General features: G+C 42.4%; 1 protein-coding gene across 9 annotated transcripts in view; it reads right to left on the bottom strand.

Moving 5' to 3' along the window:
• Positions 1 to 3,903: 3,903 nt before the first annotated feature.
• Positions 3,904 to 23,639, bottom strand: part of st3gal3b (ST3 beta-galactoside alpha-2,3-sialyltransferase 3b) — a 36,513-nt gene continuing 16,777 nt past the window's right edge. For 8 of the 9 annotated variants that reach the window (XM_068600890.1, XM_068600862.1, XM_068600879.1 and 5 more), the window contains 6 exons: positions 21,844 to 21,907; positions 21,654 to 21,749; positions 21,254 to 21,440; positions 11,431 to 11,577; positions 9,671 to 9,817; positions 3,904 to 7,376 (listed from right to left, as the gene is read on the bottom strand). In XM_068600890.1, the coding sequence (XP_068456991.1) occupies positions 7,287 to 7,376; positions 9,671 to 9,817; positions 11,431 to 11,577; positions 21,254 to 21,440; positions 21,654 to 21,749; positions 21,844 to 21,907 (731 nt within the window). In that variant the 3' untranslated portion in view covers positions 3,904 to 7,286. The remainder of the gene's footprint in view (positions 7,377 to 9,670; positions 9,818 to 11,430; positions 11,578 to 21,253; positions 21,441 to 21,653; positions 21,750 to 21,843; positions 21,908 to 23,639) is intronic. The other variant, XR_011079995.1, reaches the window with a different exon arrangement.

Here is a 23,639-nt window from a genome sequence, read left to right as displayed (position 1 = left end):
ACACAGACACAAAGATTTGATCTCTGCCAAACAGCAGAAACATGAAGGCTGTTCAGTAATATTTGATTTCCTGGTTAGAATATAGAACTGAATTTACGGACACATTTTTTTTCCAACAAGAAGATATAAAACGTTTCTATTTGCATGGTTTGTGTCTGGGCTTCTCTCTGCAGGACGGACACACATCTGTTTCCATTGATACAAAGTGCTGGTTTGGGGCTTTGGACCCGCTGAGTCCGTCCAAGCTCAGGGCCGGACGGGGGACTGGGTGGGTGGTTTTGGGTGACGATGCTAATGGGAGAAGGGAGAGTCAGCAAGGAGAGCGACTGCTCCAGATGTGATGGACGGTTAAAGGGTATTTTAACCCCCTCTTCCTCCTCCTCCTCCTCCTCTCCTCCCTCCCTGAGGGTTCTCCGGTTTCTTCTGGAGGCAATAGGTCACAGCCCGCTTTCCTCTCCATCTCTTCTTTTCTCTCTCAATCTAAAAGGTGCTTTTCTTTTCTTGGGCCTGTTCCAGTTTTAACAGTTTGTTTTCACTTTTTTTTCGAGCGGGAACTCCCCTCATCCGGCTCGCTGTCCGATCCCCTCGGGCTGAACGTGTAAAACAAAGCCAAAATCTTGTGGGACAAAGTCATCCTGTATAGCTGCAAAACAGTGAACTCCATAACGACACGTTTCCACATTAACTCAAACAATGGAATGAAGCGCAGATTAATCTGCAGCAATTTACATTTCATCATCAAAGAGTCTCCAGGCTGCGCTCCTGCAGGCGTCCTCCAGATTTGTTGTAAAACTCTTCATACAAACAAATCATAAAGCAAAGTGTCGGCATGTGGCTGATTAGAGGCGTTATTCTGTGGAGGGATGGAGGAGGAGCACACAGGGTGAGACTTCAGTGTCTCATGGCTTCAGGCTCATCTCAAGGAAGTATACAGCGATGGACTCAAAACAGAATCAACATTTCTGATGATCATTTAACCTGTTAAAACATGGAGCCATTTTGGCTCCAGACCTTCTTTTCCCTGTGTTTGAGTTGTCGTAGGAACCCCAAATTAATTCCAATACTTGTGTTTATTGTATGTATTTGTTCAGCAAGGCCTTGGGGAAAAAATGTATATTTGCAAAAAAAATCACTTTTAAAAGATAATTTGATCATAACTATGAACATCCAGCATGATATGAGCCAGATTCCCCAAAAATGCCTCCTGGAGCGTCAATAAGACACCTTTTTTGGAAAGATTAGGACCTAAAGAATCAGAATCTGCAACAAAAATCTCAATAAAACAAAGTCTTGGCCTGTTAGGAAAGAGTTTCAGTGAAAAAACTGTGTCGATCCAAAATGTTAAACGTTTCAGTACAAATTAAGCAACACAATGAAGAGTTTCCAGCCGTAGTGACTCTGTGAGGCTAATCTGAGACAAAGCTAAGTGCTAACTAGCTGAGGATGATGAGAATGTCATTGGGTATTTTAGTCATAAACAACAATATTGGACACATTAAAATATTTACCTGATGGTGGCAGGAGACACAAAAGTTGGTACAATTCATCCAGACGGGGACACGAACGTCTGACTCAAAGTTGTTGCCTCATCGTGACGCTTCAGTAACTTCAAACTTTTCTACTTTTGCGGTTTTACATACATTCAAATTGAGTAATTTTGGTAGACAATAAATCGCACCAAAGCGGGAAGTTTAAGAGCCGTTCTGGAGCTTTCAGTCTTACCTCATGATCTTCATCAGAAGATCGTTTGCCCAGACGTCAAAATTAAAATCAAAATGTCTTTGAAATCAGCGATTGACGAAGTAGTTTTACCATTTAGTAGCAAACATCTGCTGAAGAAGTTCACGCTGGATTATCAAAAAGCTCTTGATCTCGAAAAGTTCAAGATCTACAAACTGAATCCAGTGATGAAGATCATGTGACGCCTGAAAGCTACAAAACAATAAGTACAAGTTTTGCTCCATTAGTTTTAGATCAATTTGAAGATGCTTTTTCTGACACATCTCGACTCAGAAGATGAATAACTTTGGTGCAATCAATGGAAATGATAATGGACAGATGGATATATGATGAACGTAATATACTTATGTAGATAGTAATTGCGAACATGGAACTTGTCAGCTGGCTACATTCAATTTTATTGCCGTCTTCAAAGCAAAGTGTTACGCCAAAGCTGTAAAAAAAATTAAAAAAAGTATTTGTATGTCCTCGTACTTCATCATGAAGGCCAAATAGTTGACTGAGTGTTTTCCAACTTACAGAAGGTCCACACTTGCTTCTCGTGAGTGAGTGAGTGAGTGAGTGAGTGAGTGTGTGAGTGAGTGTGTGTGTGTCCAGCAGGACAGTCACAAACCCCGAAAACGAGGTATTATCTTCTAACAATTTACTGTAATCTTTGAGATGTGTCATTCTGAAACTGCATCTATATCCTCAGTGAACACTATGTTTAGAGGCTGATGGGACAACAACCAAACACTTGAGCGATACAGGTGCACGGCGGCCTGTAGGTGTGTCACACGCACACACAAAAGGTAAACCGACAGAATGTGGGCCACAGTGTAAAGAAGGGAATGTTGTTTTCCCTCATCTCAGCTGACCCGACATTAAGTAAACAGAGGGGAACAAATAGGTGCCTGAATGGCTGTTTTCTCTCCCCATTCCAACTCGCTTTTCTTTTCTTTTTTTTTTTTAACGAGGAGTTTGAATTTCAGGCCCCAGAGGTCGCGGCCCCTCCGTTCCAATCCTACCGAGAGGAGGTGGGGCGGGAAACCTGTCTGGGAGAATAAAAGGCCCGTGGGCTGAAGAGGTGCAGGCGTGCTCATACCCCTCGTCTGCCGGATGAACAGACATGACCGCCTCCAACCGGCCGGCCGGCCCAGCTGCCTCTGGGACATCCCAGGTGGCAAATATCCTCCTGCTGCTGCGAGGGAGTGAGCTTTTCCATCCCGCTCAGGAAATCTGTGGAGTCGAGAGTAGCCGGGAGAGCAAGGTGGTTTTTGGTGATCGGCGAGGCGTGACTTGTGGGGGGCCTGAAAAGTTTTCTGGCACCCCATTAACAGCCGGGTGGGACAGTCCAGCGGCGTTTTAAAAAGGGCCGCCGGCGTCTCATCCCCCTTCCACCGACTTGCAGCGGCCACAGCCGGACGTCGTGGTGCGCGGAAAGCGAGCGAGAGCTTCACGTCTGCAGCCGAGTAGCCTGGTTGTGTGTTTATTGTGTGCGCAACAGGTCTGGGATGGGTCCCGTGTGGCGACAGCAATGAGACCAGTTCGGTATTCGGGAGTTGCGCAGGTGAAGAGAAAGAAGTATACGCGACGCAGAGATAGGAACACGCAGCAAAAGTGGAAAGAATGAGGTTAGTGGAGTGGGCGAGGGGAGAAAAGTGAGTCGGAGAAGGACACAGAGGGAGATATAAACACACGGGAGAAAAAAAGGAGAGTGCATTAAGGGAGGAAGTCCGGTGGATGGAGGATTGAAAAATGATTTCCTCTGGCTCTGCAGGTCGGAGATACAGAGAACAGAGCAGGAGAGGAAATCCCCTTCTTCACACTCCTCCGCTTCATCCCCCTTTCATCTTTGTTGTGTGGTCTGTAAGTGACACGCAGACAGTCTCGTACCTGATGTGCGCTGCTTAACACGAGGCTCTCAGCATGTTCCTAAGGCCACACTGAGCTTTGAAAAGACATCTGCCAAGATGTTCAGGCCACCGGCCACATTTTGACAAAAGCAAAGATGAAGTACTTGCACGTCTGTTGAGATAAAACAGAAACCAAATACATCAAAAATATTTACTATCGATACTGAAAATTCACAGTGTACAGAAATATGTATATACAAAAAAAAGGAAAATACAAAAAAAAAAGCCCCAATCTGTCAAAGGATGGAAACATGCGCAGGCAAATATCCGTTACAAACGTATTTATTGAGTAACAGAAATGTTTAACTGTATAGAAAAAAAGAAAGAAAACTATAACACGTTTGATCACTGCGACTTCCTTTTGATGATGGTGGAATGTAAAAAAAAATGTTAATAAATATGATGAATGACAAAAGCGAATACATTCTGCTTTAACATGAACAGGTTATGAAGAAGAGGCGATTTGGGTCCAATCCCTTTGAACTCCACCAGCGTGCGTACAAATTCAAAACCTAGAAGAAGAAAGAAAAGAAACTCCAGCTGAGGGTCTGCTCAGTCACCGCTGTAGAGGCCATACTGGTGCTTTGGCGTGTTTTAGCCGCCGACTACACACATTTTACCAACTTAATGAGCAGTTTCCATAACACAAGATTTTAGATCGATTTCCTGCTGGTTTCAAATAACTTCAGGACGCTATAAATCTACTTTCTTTGCTATCGATATTCTACCTCAGCAGCCTCCTTTATTTTTAATATTCATTTTAGTGATACGGTCCCGCGGCAGTCAGCAGGGACCAGTTTCAAACTCTCTTTGCATTCAAGGATGTTCCAACATTTCAGAATTAAAGAGGCGGTCCAGTGATTTGGCGTTGCACTTCCATAAAGTCTCACAAGAGACGGATTTAAAAAAAAAGAAATGAAATCAAAATCAGAGCAGCGGAGGAAGATATGCTGACTTTTTGTCCCTCGGCTGGTGTTAAGCTCCAATAACACTGGATCCTGCGATTTCTCAGACCTATAAAACTCCAGAGCAACAGACGAGAAGAAACCACTGTTTTCACAGAACGACTCCTGACGAGTAAACTCAACTTCAGGTGTCGCATCGGCGGAGCCGCCATTTCATATCCGCTGCCAAACACATGGTGTGGATGAGCGGTGCTGCAGCCATTTTTTTTTTTTTTGCATTGTAACTGCAGTTAGCAGCAACATTTAAAATAAGCTTGTAGTTTATTTGCTAAAACACACAAAACAACCAGTATGGGGCTTCAAGCCTTCCTAAGACTGTATATAATATATGTACAGCATAGATATGAAATGGACTGCTTGCACGTCAGTCCAAGAAATGAGGTGATCCGTCCTGACCCGGCGCTGACCTCGCATACGGGGATCAGCCGCGGTTACTTTCGCACCTTAAACAGTTTTCAGGTAATGAGGTGTAAGGCACTGAGAGCGCCTCACGATAGTGCAATGTCAGCTGGTCCTTGTACCTTTGTTCTCAACCGAAGTCCCAAACGGGGCCTAGTTTCCAAAAAAAATAAAGAAAAAAGCCGTTCTTAAGGGACTAGGACACGCTGCTGCACGATCCCATCGGTGTTTGAGAAGAATAATTTGAACAGAAACGTGTGGAGCGATGAAACAGATGCAGCAGCAAGAGTACTGGAAGTGAATCTGTGTGTTCAATAAACACTAAATATGCACTTCCAACGAAGAAGCAGAAACAGTAAATGGGTGAAAACCTCGTTGATTTGTCATCTGACACAAACTGTAAAACAAAACCCTGCTTTGGTAAAGCAGTAATTAAATGCCCCATCGCTATATTAAGATGATTATCGCATTCATTTCATAAAATGACAGAAAAACAGATGTGACATTTTTGACATTTGCACATTGTTTTTTTTGTTTGTTTTTTTAGGGAGCGGGAAGAGACGCAAAAGGTTTGATTGTTTAATACTGAACCTTCCTGTGTTCCTGCAGGGTTGAAATACTGAGCCGCGTGTGGCAGAACCTTCCTCTGCAAAGTGCAAAGGCCTGATGAGCTCAGGAATACCTCTCAGATTGAGCGTGGCAATTATCACCACGTAGACTTTCTCAATTAAAAAAAAAGAAAAAAAATCTATTAACATTAACTGCATACGGCACAGAAATGAAGTGTTGCTGCCTAATAACGTATATTACTGAATTAATTGATGAATCGGTTTTGTTTGGCTGCTTCTGCCACAGAAGTAAAAGACGACGCCGTCTGAGGAAACACTCGGCAGTGATGGAGAAAACAACAACTTTGCAACAGAAAGCAGGCCTGCCTGTGACCAAAACATTGGCACTTACTAACGATATAAAATAAATTAAAATTAACCTAAAAACAAAACAAAAATATATATTTATATATATATATATATATATATATATTTATATTCTACAATCCGAGAGTTCACCATTTACTGAAGAACAAGAACATCTGCAGCAGGAGGAGGGAGGAGGGATCGACGTACAGCATCTGATGAAGTGATGAAGACCGACATGGACGAGGAGAGAGGAGGTTTACAAAGAGGTGGGAGAAAAAAATGCATTGCCCCAATTTAACTTTTGGTCTCAGAGCGGGTTAACTACAAAAAGAAATAGTCCCAAGACTAAAATAATTTAGACTGACCAAAATAATAAATTAACATTTTCCTGATATGAGCTTTCAATGCCATTTCATTTTAGAGCATCTTTAGAAAGCATAACATGGTCAGTCTCACCTGCAGGAGCCGACACACAGCTACTCTGTGTAGAGCCAGAGAGAACCTGCTTTATATACTTCCCCTCATCGAATTCCCTTCCAGACAAAGACTTTACAGAGAAAACTGCAAAAAAAGTCTGTATATCACTAACTGTTAGCGTCTCAAAGTGACACCAGTCTGTGTGGCAGGTGACCTTCGCTGATTTATCTCCCGTCAACCGGCTTGGCAAGTGTTAATTTTGGACCCTGGACAGGCAGTAAAAATAAAAAAAAAGGACTGAATGAATGGACAAATGGTGGGTGGGAGGTGGGGATGAGGGGCTGCTGCAGCTTGTTAAAAAGCACAGTAAAAACCTTTGATATTTACACTGAAGAAAGTGAATACATTCAGGCAGCAAAAGGAGGAGGCGGCCTCTCCCCTGTACGAGGTACGTTTGGTACTGCTAATACTCCTGCTAATACCTTTTTCTCTTCTGTGCCTTCATCAAGTTGAGATAAGCCAACTCCTGGCATCTGTATGTCGACATGTCCCTTCTGCTCTTTACTAGTCATTTGCGCGTGATACTCCTGGGGTTGAAGTGGTAAACGTTGAAGCGAAGGGGCCCGTGGAGCTTTTCCCCGGCGACCGTCACCTTGATGAGACGGGAAGCGGGCGGATCCGGTCCTCCCCGGGGTTCACCCTCTCCGCTCTCTGCTTCAATCAGCAGGAGTCTTTGGTTCAGAAGGCACACGTGTGCGTCACACCACAGAAACCCTCCTGTATCCGTTTGTCGTTTGTTTCTTTTTTTTAAATAATCTCCTTTTGATATGGAAAAACCCAGACAGTGTGCAGGCCGTCCGGATTCTAAGGGTTCTTTCTCAACGCAGTTCCCAGTTCTCAGTTTCCTGTTTCGTAGTCCTTTGGGAAAGGCAAAAGGGAGACTGGGCGTAAACTCAGATGCCGTTGGTCAGGTCTGTGATGATGTTGCCCTTCACCAGCTTGCGGAGGAACTCCTTCTCCTTGGATATGTTGTGTGTCCATGACTATGAGAGAATCGGAAGAAAAAAACTCATTTGATGACATGAGAAATAAAACATGATCATTGTGAGAATACGTCGACAGAATTTATTCCAAAGGTCTCGCTACAGTCATTGAAGCCGGTAGGTTTATGATTGTCTATACGTGTGGGTGTGCATGTATATTTAAGCAATAAGGTACGAGAGGCAGTTCGATATTGTCATTAATGTACAATTCAAGGGTGTTAGGTAAACCCTTTAACTGTCCATGACGATACAGTACAGACAATGCACAGTTCAACGGTTTGCCTAACACACTTTAACAGTACCGATGTAAAGAAGAGCTCTCGCTGCTTCTGTCCGTCTTTTTCTAACCAATCAGAATGCTTGATTTGATCCACTTGTACTATAATATTGAGTAAAGTGACTCTGGGCCAGCTTTTTTTTTTTTAAATATATTTTTTGTCCAACTTAAATCCATTTTTTTGCAGTTAAAAAAACATGTTAAAGTTCTTCAAAAGTATTATTGAAAGGAAGAAATGCCTTCAGGGAGACATCTGAATTTAGCCCCCAGGCCTCTGGGACGGCGGGCGGCTGCTTGCGTTTGATCGCCTGCCAGCTCAGTGGTCAAATACAAATGGAGTCAAGGACAGGACGGGTTTCAGAATAAGAACCGGCACCATTTAGCATTCAAACTGTGTAATATTGACATTTCTGTCTTTCGGCTGATTGCTGCTGAGCAGGTCGAATGCAGTAGATTCAGAGCTTTTATTGTTGAAAAGCTGCGGCTGGAGTTGAGCTCGAGGTGAGGTGTGAGAGTGACTCAGAATGGCAAAAAGCTCAGAAGGACTGCAGAGTTGGGCAATAAAGCTTTGTACGTTTGTCACTCGGAGCAGCCACTTTCATGTAAAAGTAATATTTTTGATCCATTGTTGATATTTAAATATTGATCATGGCAGTTTTAACGCAATACATTTGTCACTCCGTTTGATCATCTCTGAGAGAACAGAAAAGTAAGCGTCTCATGCAGCACAGCAGATGACCTCAGTAGCATCCCACTCTCTAAGGGATGGATGTGACATTTTATCATCAGTTTCATGTTTCTCATTTAATTATACAATTTCCATGGATCTTTAACGCATCCACATAGGAAACAGGCTCTTTGTCCAAAGCAGTGAAATAAAACAAAGATAATTTCTTGTGGTTCCAGATAATCAAACGGCCCCAGAGAGTGGCGGTGGTTTAAAATGTTCCAAACATTCCCATTAATTAGCCATGTGTGGCTGATGACAATGTTCATGGAGATGATAATAATAAATGCCAACGGTTCACTGGGAGTTTAGACGAAGGTTATCATCATACTGAGGTCATGGTTTACACACACGTCAGCACATGGGGGACATCTTTGATTCCACTGGGCTTCAGCGTAAACACTGAGAGGAAGACTTGACTGATGGAGATGAGGGAGATCAGTCATGAGGGCATTTAGAAAATCATTGTTCAAACGCTGCGCTAACAGTTAGCATGTTGATGCAGCGACTGACGAAAGACCAGTGCCACTTCAGTTTGAGAAATTAGATTGCGCTTCATTAAAAAACACAAATTACCTGACATAAATAAATACGGCAGGATTTATTTGACTAAACTTCGGCACTAAAATAAAGATTAAAATAAATACCCTTCGTTTATTTGTCTTAAATACAAAAAAATAAAAAACGTATTTCAATTTAGTTAACGTTGTAGTTTTATTTGTTACATCATTTGTTTTTCTGGTCTCTTTTATTGAACTAGTATATAAGCCAAGTAAGCACAGTTTAACTGACTATAAAATGCACTATATAATAATACTACAACATGCATTTTTCCACCCAGCTTCCGATTTTAACAGCACCAACGAGCCGCCATTAAATGCTTACTTCTGAATAAACTCTTCAGAACCAGGAGCTGATGCGCAGGAGAGACCGATCCAACCCGTGAAACTACACTTGCGATGCCACAAAGTTCATTAAGCTACATCTTAAACTGCTCATCAATTTCCATTAGATGCAATACAAAAGCTGAGATGAGTTCATTTCATGCACAACTCTGACACTAATTTTACCATCAGACTAAAGCGTGACGGCTTTGTAGTGAATGTATTTTGGATGTAGCCACAGTTCACCTCCCCACTCCCTCCCACTCCTCCACAGGAGTGCTGGTCCCTCTTCATCCAAGATTACAGTCATTTGAGAGAATGTCACGCCAGATTTCATAAAGAAAAAAAAAAACTTACTTTGATGGACTCTCACCATAATACACCAGACAGATGCTCAAACACTCACCTCTTTAATGGCGGACATCTTGACCGTCTCGTAGTAGTGCAGCGGGGCATGGGGCGTGTTCATGTCGTAGCCGAAACCAGCCACGGCCACCTCATCACAGTTATGCAGTGCCATCGTGATAGCAACCGTTCCCAAAGTTGGAATGTTCTGTAGTTAAAGAAACAGAGATGTAGGCTGTCAGAACATCACAAACACAAACACACACAGACACGTTGATCAAAGCATGTACAGTATCATCATTTTCAGCCCATTTTGAAAACAATCTTGTTTTTTAACGTAAGTTCAGAGATGCAGGTCTGATCCCTGGTGTATTTGCTTCCCTCCCTCCTCTGTACCTCCCGTCTTTGTTCTGCTCCACCGCGGCTAACTGACTTTGAGCACTTGGTGATTAACTATTACGCGAAACCCTGCAGACCCCTGCCACGACACCGTGATCTACAGAGTTGAACTGTGCTTCCTAACAGCCGAGGGCAGCCAGAGATCTGGGGGGTACAGGGTCTGTGCATGTTGGAGAACAAGAGAGAGGTTGAAAAAAAAAAAAAAAAAAAAGTGGGTGCAGAAGAAAGAGCAGGAGGGAGGCCCCATTTAAATCATTACCCTGATTTGCAGCCCTCAGGGTAGGTGGAGCTGAGCCAGCAGCTGGCCAGCCCCCTACTGCGTGTTCTAATACAGATTCATTTACACACACATTGACAAACACACTCTACATAAACACTAGTATAACAAATAGGCTTCCTCATTAATTTCCACATACACCAAACATAAACTATGACGGTCAGAAGATGGACAGGAAAGTGTTCTGGGGAAAGAATGTGCCAAATCATACAACTATGCAGCCTGTATTGTATGAGACAGCACGACAAAACACCCAGACACAAATGTGCACACACACGAATGGCCAATGCACACGCGCACACACAAACAGACCACATGTTGAACACATGTTGCTGAGTGGAGTTCATGCAGGGGTGTTCTGGTGGCCCCAGAGGGCAGAGCCATGGTGATGCACTGCTCACGTCTTCTCCAATTCTCTAACAATATTTTTCTTGACTGAAAAACACGCAACTTAACAATACTTAAACACAAACACCATTGCTTTATATTGGTCTGCCTCGTAATCCTGTTGCTGGTCATCAGCAGAAGTGTGCTCACTTTAACTTCAACCAAATGTAGTTTGGTCAAGACCTGATCGAGTAGTCTCGAGTCCAGACAAACGCAGTCATTGAGCAAAGCGCTTACATCAACTTCTAACATTGACTAAAAACAATAGAGAACTGTATTACTGAGGCTGGACTAGGGGTCGGAGCAGGTTTTCAACATGAGTATTACTTTATATGTCGTTAACTTACTTTCATTCTGCTTCTTTTATTTTGAAAATGGTACTTACAAGAGCAGATCTGATACATCTTGACAAAAAGCACATTCCAATTCGAGGTATTTGGTGCAACTGAACATATCTGATCAAATGAATGCATCCAGAAACATGTATGTTTCTTTGCACCAATTATATAAAAAGACAAATGTGTGATTGCAGGGCAATTAGTCATCATACAACTTTGGCTTCAGAGTAATACGGCTGATGATCATCATCATTTTAGCACGATCTCTGTGCTGTGTGTAGAATATAAATGTAAAACACTTGTTCGCTGAAGCATATAGATTTCTCTGGTTGGTTGCCTTGAAAAACACAATCCCATGTCTGTGTGTGTGTGCGCCTTTTTCATGAGTTTGCATGACTTTGATGCCTGCATGCGTCTTACCCCTTTGCCCATGAGGCCGTTGTTGAAGGGCAGGCCTATGAACTGGAAGGCAGCCTCCTGGATGAAGTAGGGATTGAGGATTCTCATCTCCGTCGCCTCCCGAGGCACATAGTGAGCCACCGACTTCCAAAAACCCTCTGTACCCCTCTGAAGTATTGGCAAGGAAATGCATAGTCACATAGGGAAAGGAAGTGGGGAGGAAAAAACAGAAGATTTTAAATTAGTAGTCGTCAACATAAATACTGCAATGTTTTTGTCTGCCAGGCCAGCGCCATGTGCATAAAACACAAAACTAACATTCACATGGTGGACGGCCAACTGCAATTTACCAGCCCGACATCAAAGTGAGATTATCCTCTGTAACACTGACATAAAACACAGAAGCCAACCAGAAGCCAGGCCCCTACCAGCATTGATTAGGGAAATGGCTTTCGGCCTTTAATGGATGAAGTGGGGGCGAGGGGTTCGCAGGACATCAGTAATTACGACTCTGGGTAGGAAGAGAATCACGCAGTGGGTGAGGGGCGACGCTGCTGGAGTGAGGAGTGCTTTACAGTACTCCTCTTGGAGGTTTCACGAGTTGTAGTGGAAAATCTTGGAACAATATTGTTACATGTATCCGTCTCCATTTTGAAGAATCAAACAATTACTTTTTTTTTATGAAGGACATATGTTCCACTGTATATTGGGACAAATTAGTTATTAATCAGCATTCGGGGAGACACAACCCCTCCAAAGAATGCAAGGTAACTCCCTTTACATCAAGTATCTGCCGTTATTGTCTCCCTATCATACAGCCATGGGTTAATATGACATTTGAAAGGAAATGGTTTAAATCACACCTCAAACTGAGGGGTGTTCTGTGACAACTCGCGTCTTACTTTACGAAGTAATCATTATCAGTCATTAGGACAACCTGTCAGACAAGCCGGCAGTGCCATCTCAATATTATGATGCAACTCTGATGAAAAGCACTTGTTCAACTCAGTCTTACCAGAACAGCGACTAAGTATTAGGAGGCGGCGACACAAACATAAGAAACGATCTGGACAGGGGAGATATCTACATCGTGCTCCTGCAATTTGTCACAATTAAACCTCCAACAGATCTGTCCCCTTCACAGCAGTACTTCCAATGGTAAACTAAATAAATGTGCTACCAACACACAGTGACTGTGACTTCCTGAAAGGCAAGAAGCCAATACAGTCAGCATGTAAATGGGAATCACCTGTTCAAATACTCAAGAATCCGCCGAGCCGCCTTTGATACAGAGTACACGACTGTGCGTGTGTGTTGGCAGAGGCAGTAGCAACAAGTCTGCTGGCTTTGTGGCTTCAACAGTGGCGGCTCTTTTTGAACGTGGGCCCGGCTCTGTGCCTTCGGCAAGCTGCGACAGGAACAGCGGCTCATCTCTCCTGTCAACACAGCTTGTGTTTGCCAGGAATCTATTTAGCCGCGGCTGTTTGGATGTGTGCGCGTTCTGTGTATGCCAAATAAAAGAAAGTGATGCATTTTTTTTTCTTCTTTATTCTAGGAAGGAGAGAAGCTAATGACACACAACACACGCCCCCTCGCTTTACACAGCAATGACCCAACATGTAGGTAGTCACGGGGCGGGGATCTCTTTGAAGGTATTCAGACAACAGGCAAGGTACAGGTGGTTTGGAGAAATGTAAGAGCAATTAGTAAGTAATGATTCAGGCCTGTCAGGAGGGAGGGAGGGGGTTGTGGGCACTGTTATGAGTTTAGGAATGTAGGAAGTTGCTTACATAAAGAGAAAGAATCTCTTAAACTACTCAAGGTGAATTTTAATAATAATAAGCCAAATCCAGTGAAACCAAAAGGTTAAAACAAACATACATTTTGAACAACAGTGGAACCTTTTGTCAAAGATGTAAACAACAAGAAGTACTCAAAGCTTAAAGCAAATAGCCTCCAGGGAACAAGATGTGGCTTCCACTGCGGACTGACCGCGAAGCTCTACACGTGTGTGTATGAGTTGTCAAGAAAAACATTGTTGAGCTAGTGGCGTTTGACCATAAGAGAACAGGAAGCTGCCGAGTGCTGCTCCACCACATACTCACCAAGCCCTGACACACACACACAAACACGAGAAGGTGAACAGAAGTGTGGGGCTTTGGTGTTTGGGCTGTCGCTGGGCTATTGAGAGAGGAAATGGCTGTTTCCCTTCTCCTATGACAGTTTTATGGATAAATTGGTCTGGATTATTAGATTTAAGTGAGTGTGCAAGGCCGTGTGCTCCGATAAAGCACCTGTTAAAACAACCTTGACCTGAGAAAGTTAATTGTTTGCAATGCAACGAGATATAAAAGTAGACAGGTCAACATCAATCAGTCCAAGGAAAGAAAGCCGAGACGTTAGAATTTCTACTTGTGTTGACATTAGTCAAAGTTTCCATTCACATTTAGCCCAAATGAAAAAAATGTGCATTTCCATCTACCATTATTATGTGAATATTACGAGTTGGGGTACCTTCAATTGATCAGGCTAATTTTCCAGGCAGGTGCCATTGAACCATTGCCAAGAGACCAAGAAGAGGGCAGAACAAGATGATGTAATGAGAGCACCATTCAAACCTCAAACTAATATAAAACTTGGAAAAATGTGATGGAAGTATTGGGTAACATGTATATTTCATTGTTTTGCTTCCCAATATGATACAAAAGGAGGTTAATGCATCACTGAAAGCACACCAATAGCATAAAAGCACTCAGTTTCTCTTTCAGTGTTGTCAGTTTAAAAAAATAAGCTTTACAAGGGCTAAGTATATTTGTCTTGTGAATTCGCAGCTGTAGGAAAATCACAGCGATACAAACCATCGCTTAAGGAGCTTAAGGCACAGGATTAGAGCAAGACAATGTCAGAGGGCGAGGACAAGACCGACTGTGAGCCAAGACAAGCGAGTGATCAAATCAAAAGGAAAAGTGATGTGGACTGAGATATAGTAAAGAACACTGGCATGAATGCTAAAATAGAAAAAAACAACAATACTGTATTTTTTCCTGATGTAGCTGTGCTCAAAACATCGAGGCACAATTAATATATTTTACAAAAACTACTAGAAATTTATAAAAGTAACGATGAGCTTGTGGTGGTGGAGACTTAAGTCATGCAGGGGATGAACATGACGACATGCGGGAAAAGAAAGTTGCACTGCACAAGTGTAAAATGCCTAAATAAGAAACAACTTGGTTTAGAGCCTGGACTCATTATCCAGCCTTGCGTTTATGGTTTTCAGTGTGGTTTGGTTTCAGTGTGGCCAATTAAACTAACCTTCAAACAAAAAATGTCTCTATGCAATAAATAAAACTTTGTGAAAAGTGTAGAAATATTGAGCACTGAACAGAACTGCAATATGAAAGGAAAGAACACAAACTTTCACATCTGCTGGATTACTACAGGTGGCTTTAAAGCCCTTCAGTGTAAACAAACACAAACAAACTCTGCGCTCTGTCGGCCACTTGTGATTACTGTAACTCCTCATTATCAGGATTAGCTGCTCTGCACGGCTCCATGTAAAATCAAGAATCACATTTAAAAATCCTTCTCCTCGCCTATAAAGCCTTAACAGGTGACGCACCATCATAGAGACAGTCGCCTCATTTAAGAGTAGACTTAAGACTTTCCTCCTCGATGGCGCTTATAGTTAGGGCTGGCTCAGGTTTGCCCTGGTCCAGCCCCTAGATATGCTGCTTTAGGCCTAGACTGCTGGGGGACATCTTAGGATTTGCCTCAAATTTCCATGGATCATGGCTGTGTCTGGAGCCGGCCCCGTCTCCTCGGCTATACTCATGCCCCCTACTCTCTATCTCCTTCTGCTGACATGTATTGTTGTTATCTGGATCGTGGTCCATGTCTACTACTCTATATATGAACCATTTATGTCCTATTCATTGAATGTGCTGTAAACGTTACATTGTTCATTATGTACACATGACTTTTAGTGCCATCCGGGGAGAGTGATCCTCCTCTTTTTCCCCCTGTGAAAAGTATTTTTCTTTTTTTGGGGGGAGTTTTTCCTGATCCAATGTAGGGTCCTAGAACAGGGATGCCTTAGGTATACACACTGTAAAGCCCTCCAAGACAAATCTGTGAATTTTGGCTACACAAAATAAACATAATTGAATGTAATAAAGGCAGACATTTGCTTCACCAGATCCAGTACATGCCTATACCTGCTCTCCTGTGTTCTGTGGAACGACACAGATGTTCGTCCTTCCTCGACAGGCAGCCATCCAACGATTCAGCTCTATCTGGTTGTCCGAGAACGTGGTTGTGTTTGATGTTCGGGGAGAGGATGACTCAAACGAGGTGGACTGGATTCCGGAAGGTAGACTTACAGCAATTTAGAAACAGAAACGGCAGCCCCGAACTGCTAACGATCACAATTACGGTTGTTCTGGAGGTCATTAGCACTGTGTACATGTTAGACCTTTGAGTTTACAAGTTGCAGTGTCTCACCACATAAGTGCTCCACTGAAGAGGAACCATTTCAGAAAGAATGTGGAAAATAGTTGGTAAATGCTAAGATGCGCAGCGGGGGATTGCGGTTTTCTAAAATCAGAGAAGTACAATTCTGTACAGCTTTGGTTACTTTATTGCCTTTTGTTGGCAAGGAATCTGAAGCATTTGCCAATTTGCCTTTGCTTTTCTTGACACATACCAAGACCTCTGCCCTCATTGAGGTCACAGTGGTTTCTCTTTTTGTGGCTTCTCCGAGGATATCCAGAGTGTGAAACCCTCGTCTCCACACTCCCATGACGACAAACATGGAAACAGTGCCTACACTTTATAGCATCGTTACCCAGAAAACTGTTCATGTCTTCACTGGCAGGGCCTGCTGGTATCAGACTCAAAAAAAACGAAAGAATCCCACTAGACCTATATATTTAGTCAAACTTCCTTCAACTTCGCAATAAAGCCTAATTACCCAACATCCATTGCATCAGCACACACTACGGAGAGGAACCCAGAGTACAGGTCTGAGTGTCGGTCATTATAGGGTAGGTAGGTGAGTCACTTTTGAAACACAACACTCATGGTAATCAGTGACATCCGGACCTTATGTTAGTCACTTGGATCATGTTCAAAATCCATGTTTACAAGTATGTAAATGTTTATGAATACATGTATGCATGCTACTTTGGGCTTCTGCACAGATGTTTGGACTTAAAATCGAGACATATAGCTGTTATTTCTATCCTACGGTGTTGTCTTCAATGATAGAGTTAAAATGACATGTCTAGAACAGACTGGTTGTTACACAGAGATTAACACGAGGAAATGCTTCAAAACAAGCAAGCAGGACGGAGATTCTGTTTTGTGTGATGTAAAGCAATGGGCGGTTTTGATAATGTCTTGCTGAATTTCTGCCATTGCCCGAGAGATGTAAAATGTTTTTGAATATTGGCTTCACTGCAATATTTGGAGTTTTCTAAACCCATGTCTGTATTTCTATTAAAGGCAAAGTACTCTCTTCCTCAAATTGTCTCAATCCATCATTGATTTCTCTGGCCTGTAGAGAGCAGAGAGAGCTCCTGTAAACAAACAGGAAAGATAGAACACCGGCACTCCACCTTCAGACCAGTGTTTACCACCGGCTGTATATCCTTCGCCGGCTCTGTTTGAAAATATCCCCGCATATACAAACAACTGCGGCTGTGTGTGCATGAACCGTGAGCTGTGCATGCGGACAAGACAGAGAACAACACAAAATAGGTAAAACAAGAATATCGACAATTGTGGAAATCGTGTTTGAGCACATTTGTAAACAGCGCGTAACGGGCAATCAACCAGGCGGCTGCGTATGTGGGGTCGGACATTATCACACAGTGACAAATTTGAGCCGTAATCACTGTAGACCCGCGGTAATGAGGGATTAGGGAAGTTGGAAGTGATGCTGCAGTATAGCAATTGTATATGTAGCAGAGGGCTTCACTGATCTGAAGTGCAAGACACATTCAGCGGGAGAAATGCGGCTGCGAGTCGAAGATCTGATGAGGACTGAGGTCAAGTTTGCAAATCTGGACTGTGTGTGAGTGAGGAGGAGTTTTTTGAGTCTGTTTGTAAGAGTGTACAGAAACACTAAATAACACATTGGGAAATCGCCTCTCTAATTTATATTCTGTTGAACCATCCAAGACTGTGCTGTAGGCATTTGAGAAAAAGGCACAATAGCGCAGGATCGTCGAGCACTCTCACAACTGGCTGGATGAGTCACTTGAGGCTGCACAACAGCCGCGCACCACCCACTAACCTTTTAAAAAGGAGAAGAAAATACACTTTCTTTCATAACCGCAGAAGGAGAGTAAAAAGGTTTTGCATCCCTCGCAGCGGTAAGTGAGCAGGTTACACAAAGAAATCCTCTGCCCGGACCGAGACGCGTATTAGCTCCCAAAGGACAGCGAGCCTCAGCTACGTTACGTCTCCCACTGGGATGGACCGAAGTGGACATGAGGCAACGAGAGCGATGCTTGCTGCTACTTGGTGAGGATATCCTTCCGCTAACCCCAAAGTATCACTCTCACTAACAACGTTATCTTTTATTGATCAAGATGCCTGTGATGAGAGGGAAATAGTTAAAAACATAAAATTGTTTATAATAAGAGATACACACGGAAAGCCACTTTCCATAGTCAACGGATATTGTTGCTCCTGCAACATGCTTTTTAAGAAAAATAATCATTTCAGCATTTGTCTCTGCGGTTGTGCTACTTTTGTGCTCAAATCTACAGGATATTCCCTTTGAATGATTAATGAGCAAGAATAACAAGCTTTTAAATCAGAACATAAGAGATATAGTAGCTTAATATAAATCATTTAAATTAACCTGACACTTACTACATAATATAAATTGTTTGCACGATTGCATAGGAAAAATGTAGATATAGTAGCATATTTTTAGGATTATAAATGAACTATTGCAGATATTGTATATAAAACAAAATAAAGAAAGGACTAACCTTCAGTCAAAAAATGAATCTCTGCACATCTGTCTGTTCTCTTCTTCCCCATCATCAAGTCTGACCAAACATGTTTTTTTTTCAATATTCCCTGATTTTTAACCTACGAGAAACATTCTTCCCTCAGGACATCAACGAGGGCCGACTCAGACGCCAGGGGTCAGATCAATTATCCCAGGCAGCCATTTCCAGTGAACTCTCCTTTTGACATATAAATTGCCAGAAAAATCTGGGCCCTATCAAAGGCTGAAGAGGCCATCAGCGAGCCAAGCAAGCCAGATTACTTTACCATTACCTTACACTGCTCATTTTATTTTCCACAGCTATTATCCCTTCAGCCTATTTTACTTGATCTTTTCCATTTAGCTTTCCTCTATTCTCTCAACCTTTAATCCAACTTCACACTATCACTTACTTTCAGCCCGACATTGAGAGTCATTTCCATCCCCTGATATAACGGTACTGTCCTTTCCACTTTGTGTTTTCTCCCCCTTCCCGTACTCACATGATTTTGACAAATGTCACCTTGTAAAAAGCCCAGCTGGCATGTTGCTCCCTCAAAGTCACACAGCTGTGCTGGATAATAAAGCAAGTTTCCCCAATTCTTGGTTGACATATTAGACCGAGGCATCCCTCACAAAGGAAGAGGTAAAACTGAGTTTAGATATTCAGCCGGTGTGCAATCTTTAAAGATTTTACATGTGTATTTTAACTGTTACTTCAACATATACATAGCATCTTTCATATAATAAACTAAATTTGGAGGTTCAAACCCTTTGTAATTTTACAATATATTGCCCTGACATTTGCCTGAGAAAAATATTCTTAATTTTGATATAGTGAGGCTAAGTATTGCATGAAATAATATGTTTTACACATCATTCAAAGGTCACTAAATTCAAAATGTACAGCATATCTATGATTACGAAATTGACTCCACACAGCTCTCAACATGGTGATGGCTGAGACGACGGCTAGCAGGTAAGAGATCTAACAGGGCAAACAACGACAACAACAGTGCTGACGGAGCTCAGTGTGTACGAGCGTTATGGGGCAGCGGTGATTAGCTAGATTAGCTCGGTAATCGCTGCTGCTCTGCGGGCACACAGTGACTCACACGCATACACTGTGTGTGAATCACAAAGCACTAACATGCACGGTGGGCATACACACTATGACTCACGTGCACACACACTGACTCACATACCAAGGGCTGTCCCGACTCCATTAAGAAAGCACAGAGACGCGCAGCTTACGACACACAGAGGGAGAGGGACTCCATTCGCTGCTCAAGAGGTTGTTTACTGCTATAATATTGCTCTGAATTCACCACATTTAAACACTACATTCTTTGGATGGAGATGGATGTAAAAGATTTGTATTAAATGTGTAAAAACATGGTCATGGTTCTTTACAATATAAAAATATGTATTAAACTATAACAACCTTTATTTTCATGACTGTGAGCTCCCATTGTCCTGGAGTTGAATGGACTCAAAATAATCTCTTAGAGATACTCAAGACTGTTAATCGAGAACAATATGAAAAATGCTCATGAGAGCTTTTTTAGAGTCAATGGATAAAAAAGGACACAGGAGTCATTAAATATGACTGACTGCCTTCTGTACTTAAAAAGATAAGGGAAAGCCAGCTCTGTCGTTCAGTTCAACCCTTCCGATTAAAAGGCCAATTCACATCCACTGTGACAATCATAGTCTCAAGGACACCTACAAGATTTATTAAGAGGTAAAATAATCAGATATATGGATCAAAATGCTTGAATATGTGTAAAAATCCTAGACAAATGCTGTTTAAATAATTTGCTTAAATACATGCTAACATATGGAAAAACATTTTAAAACTGTGGAGGGCTAGTGTTATTTTTTTTTGCTTTACTTCCTTGATACCGATTGCCTCACAGACAGTAACCCATCTGCTTTCCAGCTGGCTACCTGAGGCTAGTGCTACATGCACATTGAAATCAATGAAAAACAAATGTGCAAAGGGAAAGCATCTGTGCTAGAAGCCGCTCATCGTCATGTGGATCGATAACCCTGGTCCCGTAATGCCCCCGGAGTAAACCCCGGCCGATCCTGGACGGTTCTGTGGCGCCGCAGGACGGCCATTCACGCGTAGAAAAACTGCGTATCCTCATGCCAAACGAGCGCTTGGTGATGGAGAAGGCAGAAAGCCTATAAATAGTGAGGATGTCTATTGCATTGATTTACTACTTTGTAAGAGATATACTAATGTTAACTACATGGCAATGTTCACGAAAAATAAAGAAAACCTGTCCGTTTACAGTGATCAATTTAACCAGGACGGATACAAGCCGCTTCCACTTTATAATTATTAGTTCAGCAACATGCAAACACGTGAACTCATCATATGAAGAAATGGAAAAAGTCTCAAGCAGATAATTACCAGAGGAAAAAGAAAAATAACTTTTGTGCTAGTCACTGATATTTCTCAATTGTCCCTTTCACATTAAACAAACAAACATCTCCATTATAGTAAGAGATTCATGTTCTCTGAACCCTTTTAAAAAGATATTTCGCATTTCTTAACCAGCAGAAGGAAGGAATGAACAGAATGTGATCAGAGGTTGGACGGCTATGTTCTGCAAAAACAAAATTCATAACTCGGACATTCCGACAGAGATCCAGAGAAATAGAAATGATCTGCAGTGCGTGCGTGCCAAGTGTATACAGGCATGATGTGAAAGAATCCTAAATTAGAAAGAGAGCTTGCTGAAACACCCACAGTGTTTAGTGGCTGTGAGGTAACATTCCCGAATCTTTATCACTTTCATTCCTTCAGGACTTAAAAAGCATTCTTACCAGTTTCTCCTTAAAGACCATCTGTCTGAGCCACTTGAAATCCAGTGGTTTGAAGGCGGAAAAGACAAATAGTGAATCTTTTTCGTAGTTGTCGGGCTTCTGGATAGCGCCCTCTGGATAGGTAATCCTAATGGTGGTTTTGGTTCCCACGTCTTTGCCATAACCGCTTACTGGCGCTTCATTCAACCTGCCAGAACAAAACAAAAAAAAGTGGATTTTTCTTTAATTCAATGCTCATCTTAAGGAGTTTGTATTGATCCATAATCTACCGTTCATGCACTTAAATCAGGTGTTCTTTGAATGAGGATGTATTGAATATCACAAATGGTACGGCAGACATCGTTTTTCGTTGTGTATTGTATAGCTTATAAATTACAAATCGCTCGGACATTCATCTTACCTCACTACGACGTCGTAGTCGTCTATACGGGAGCCCAACGACTTGTTGAACAGGATCCCCCCATTGCCTACAATGATGCATCTTTTACAGCCGAGACTGCAGGGCAGGAGGGTCAGTTGGGGACATTTAGGAAGTTATGGAAAAACAAAACGGGAAACACCTGTTGATGTTGGCGAGCAGCAATAATTACCTGTCCAGCTCCTCTCCAAGTCCATAATTTTTCATGGCAGTTAAAATGCTGTCTATGATTCTCTCTGCAGAGACAAAACAAAGAAATAACTATCATTAGGTTGTCACGTACACTGCACGTCTTACATGACCAAACCAATTGTAAATACTTGTGTAGGTAACTAGTGTCAAATCTCGATCAGCAGTCAATCGTCAGAGTCTGTCACTAAAGCAGTGCATCAGTTCAAAATCACAGATGAGGTCATGTCAGCCAACAATGAAAACACAATTTTCATGGGAATTGCTGGTTGAAAAATACTAACAAACTGCCAAGGACTTGGACATATCACTAGAGATATAGCAATCTAGGTGGTCTTAAGACAGTTGGGAGGAGAACACCTCTCTCTCCGTTTATTCAGTCACAGATAAGGAGCGACCAATCAGCCTTCAGGAATACCAATGAAGGGATCACGGAGAGAAAAAAGCTGTTGTGTTCCTGAGGCGTGAATCCGGGAGAAACAGACATACAGCGTTCAGGATGGTATGCGTGTGTATGTAGAAACTCTCCCATAAAAGCACTCAGAGAGGAATGCTGTTTTCAAACAAGCACATTCTGCTGGTTAAGTGGGCGATGTTGAGCTCGCCTCCCTGCGTGGCCAGCACCCCTCTGATCGCAGGGTGAGAAACGGGGATGTTTAGCCATAGCACACATTCCTGCCATGTTCTAAGGGGTTTTCTGCTGGAGTCATGCTGCCTGCATTAGATATGACATATTTCTCCCTTACGCTGACCATTTTTAGGCCTCTTACACTTCTCATAGATAATTCAGAACCATGACATCCCAAAAAGTGCAGATCCCCATACAGCTGTCACCATCTCATATCCACGTTACATTTGCATTAATGCGGAAGCACCATAGGAGGATTACTTGGACTTAATGAGGGCAGTTAATAGTTTTTGCTTTATTTGCATGCAACCTGAAAGAAAATCCCTGCTGCGTCACATTGTTAAATAAATGAGGCATTTTCATTGCCCTCTCTATTTCACGTAATACAATAACCATATAGCACATACTCGTAAAAAAAAAAAAGAAGAAAAAAAAGGGGCCAAGAGAAACAGCCAAAGTGAGTGTAAAGAGAGAGTGAGAGCAAGAGAGTAGTTTAGTCTGGGGCCTCAAAGCAGTTCGTAAGACATATTACAGCCCCATTCACCCTGGCTAACGACCCTAATGATTAACCTTTTGAGGAGAGGAGAGCAGAGCAACAGCCCATTGTTTGGATGTGGTGTCGATGTCTGGCGTCAAGCATCACCCTGAGCAGCATAAACATAAGGCCGAGGACCACACCTGGATCCAAGCGGGTGAGAAGTGAAAAATCACAATAGGCAGGACTCTCTTCCAGACGACGACATGGAAGCTAATTATTATAAGTACCCGGGGTAAACATTTCAGCAAAGTATGTCTCGTGGTGGAGCTGAAGACAAATGGCTGGAGGTTCAGACATTGGTCCAACGCGGAACTCTTGAAATGACAAAAATCTTTACTGGTAACATTGAGGAAGGTCGGAAGCACAAACACAGATGCATTGTTGGGAAGCATGTAGCCTAAACAATAATACAAAAAAATCTGATGACTGGTATTCAGGCAGGCACTTAAGTGATTAATCAAAGTAAGACAAGTATATTGATAATGATGACTGAACAATCCTGAAACACAGCTGTAGGGACCATGGTGGTATCATCTTGATTACATTGTTGAAGACTGAAAATCTGTAGGCACTAGTTGTCCTTTTGGCCAAATCAACTTCACCATATTTCCAG

This window comes from Clinocottus analis, unplaced genomic scaffold (assembly GCF_023055335.1).
Source record: "Clinocottus analis isolate CAN_PGR_092001 unplaced genomic scaffold, fCliAna1.0.p SCAF_11, whole genome shotgun sequence".
NCBI lineage: Eukaryota > Metazoa > Chordata > Actinopteri > Perciformes > Cottidae > Clinocottus > Clinocottus analis.
Note: the sequence above shows the minus strand (reverse complement) of the source record. Positions and strands in the feature narration are given on the sequence as shown.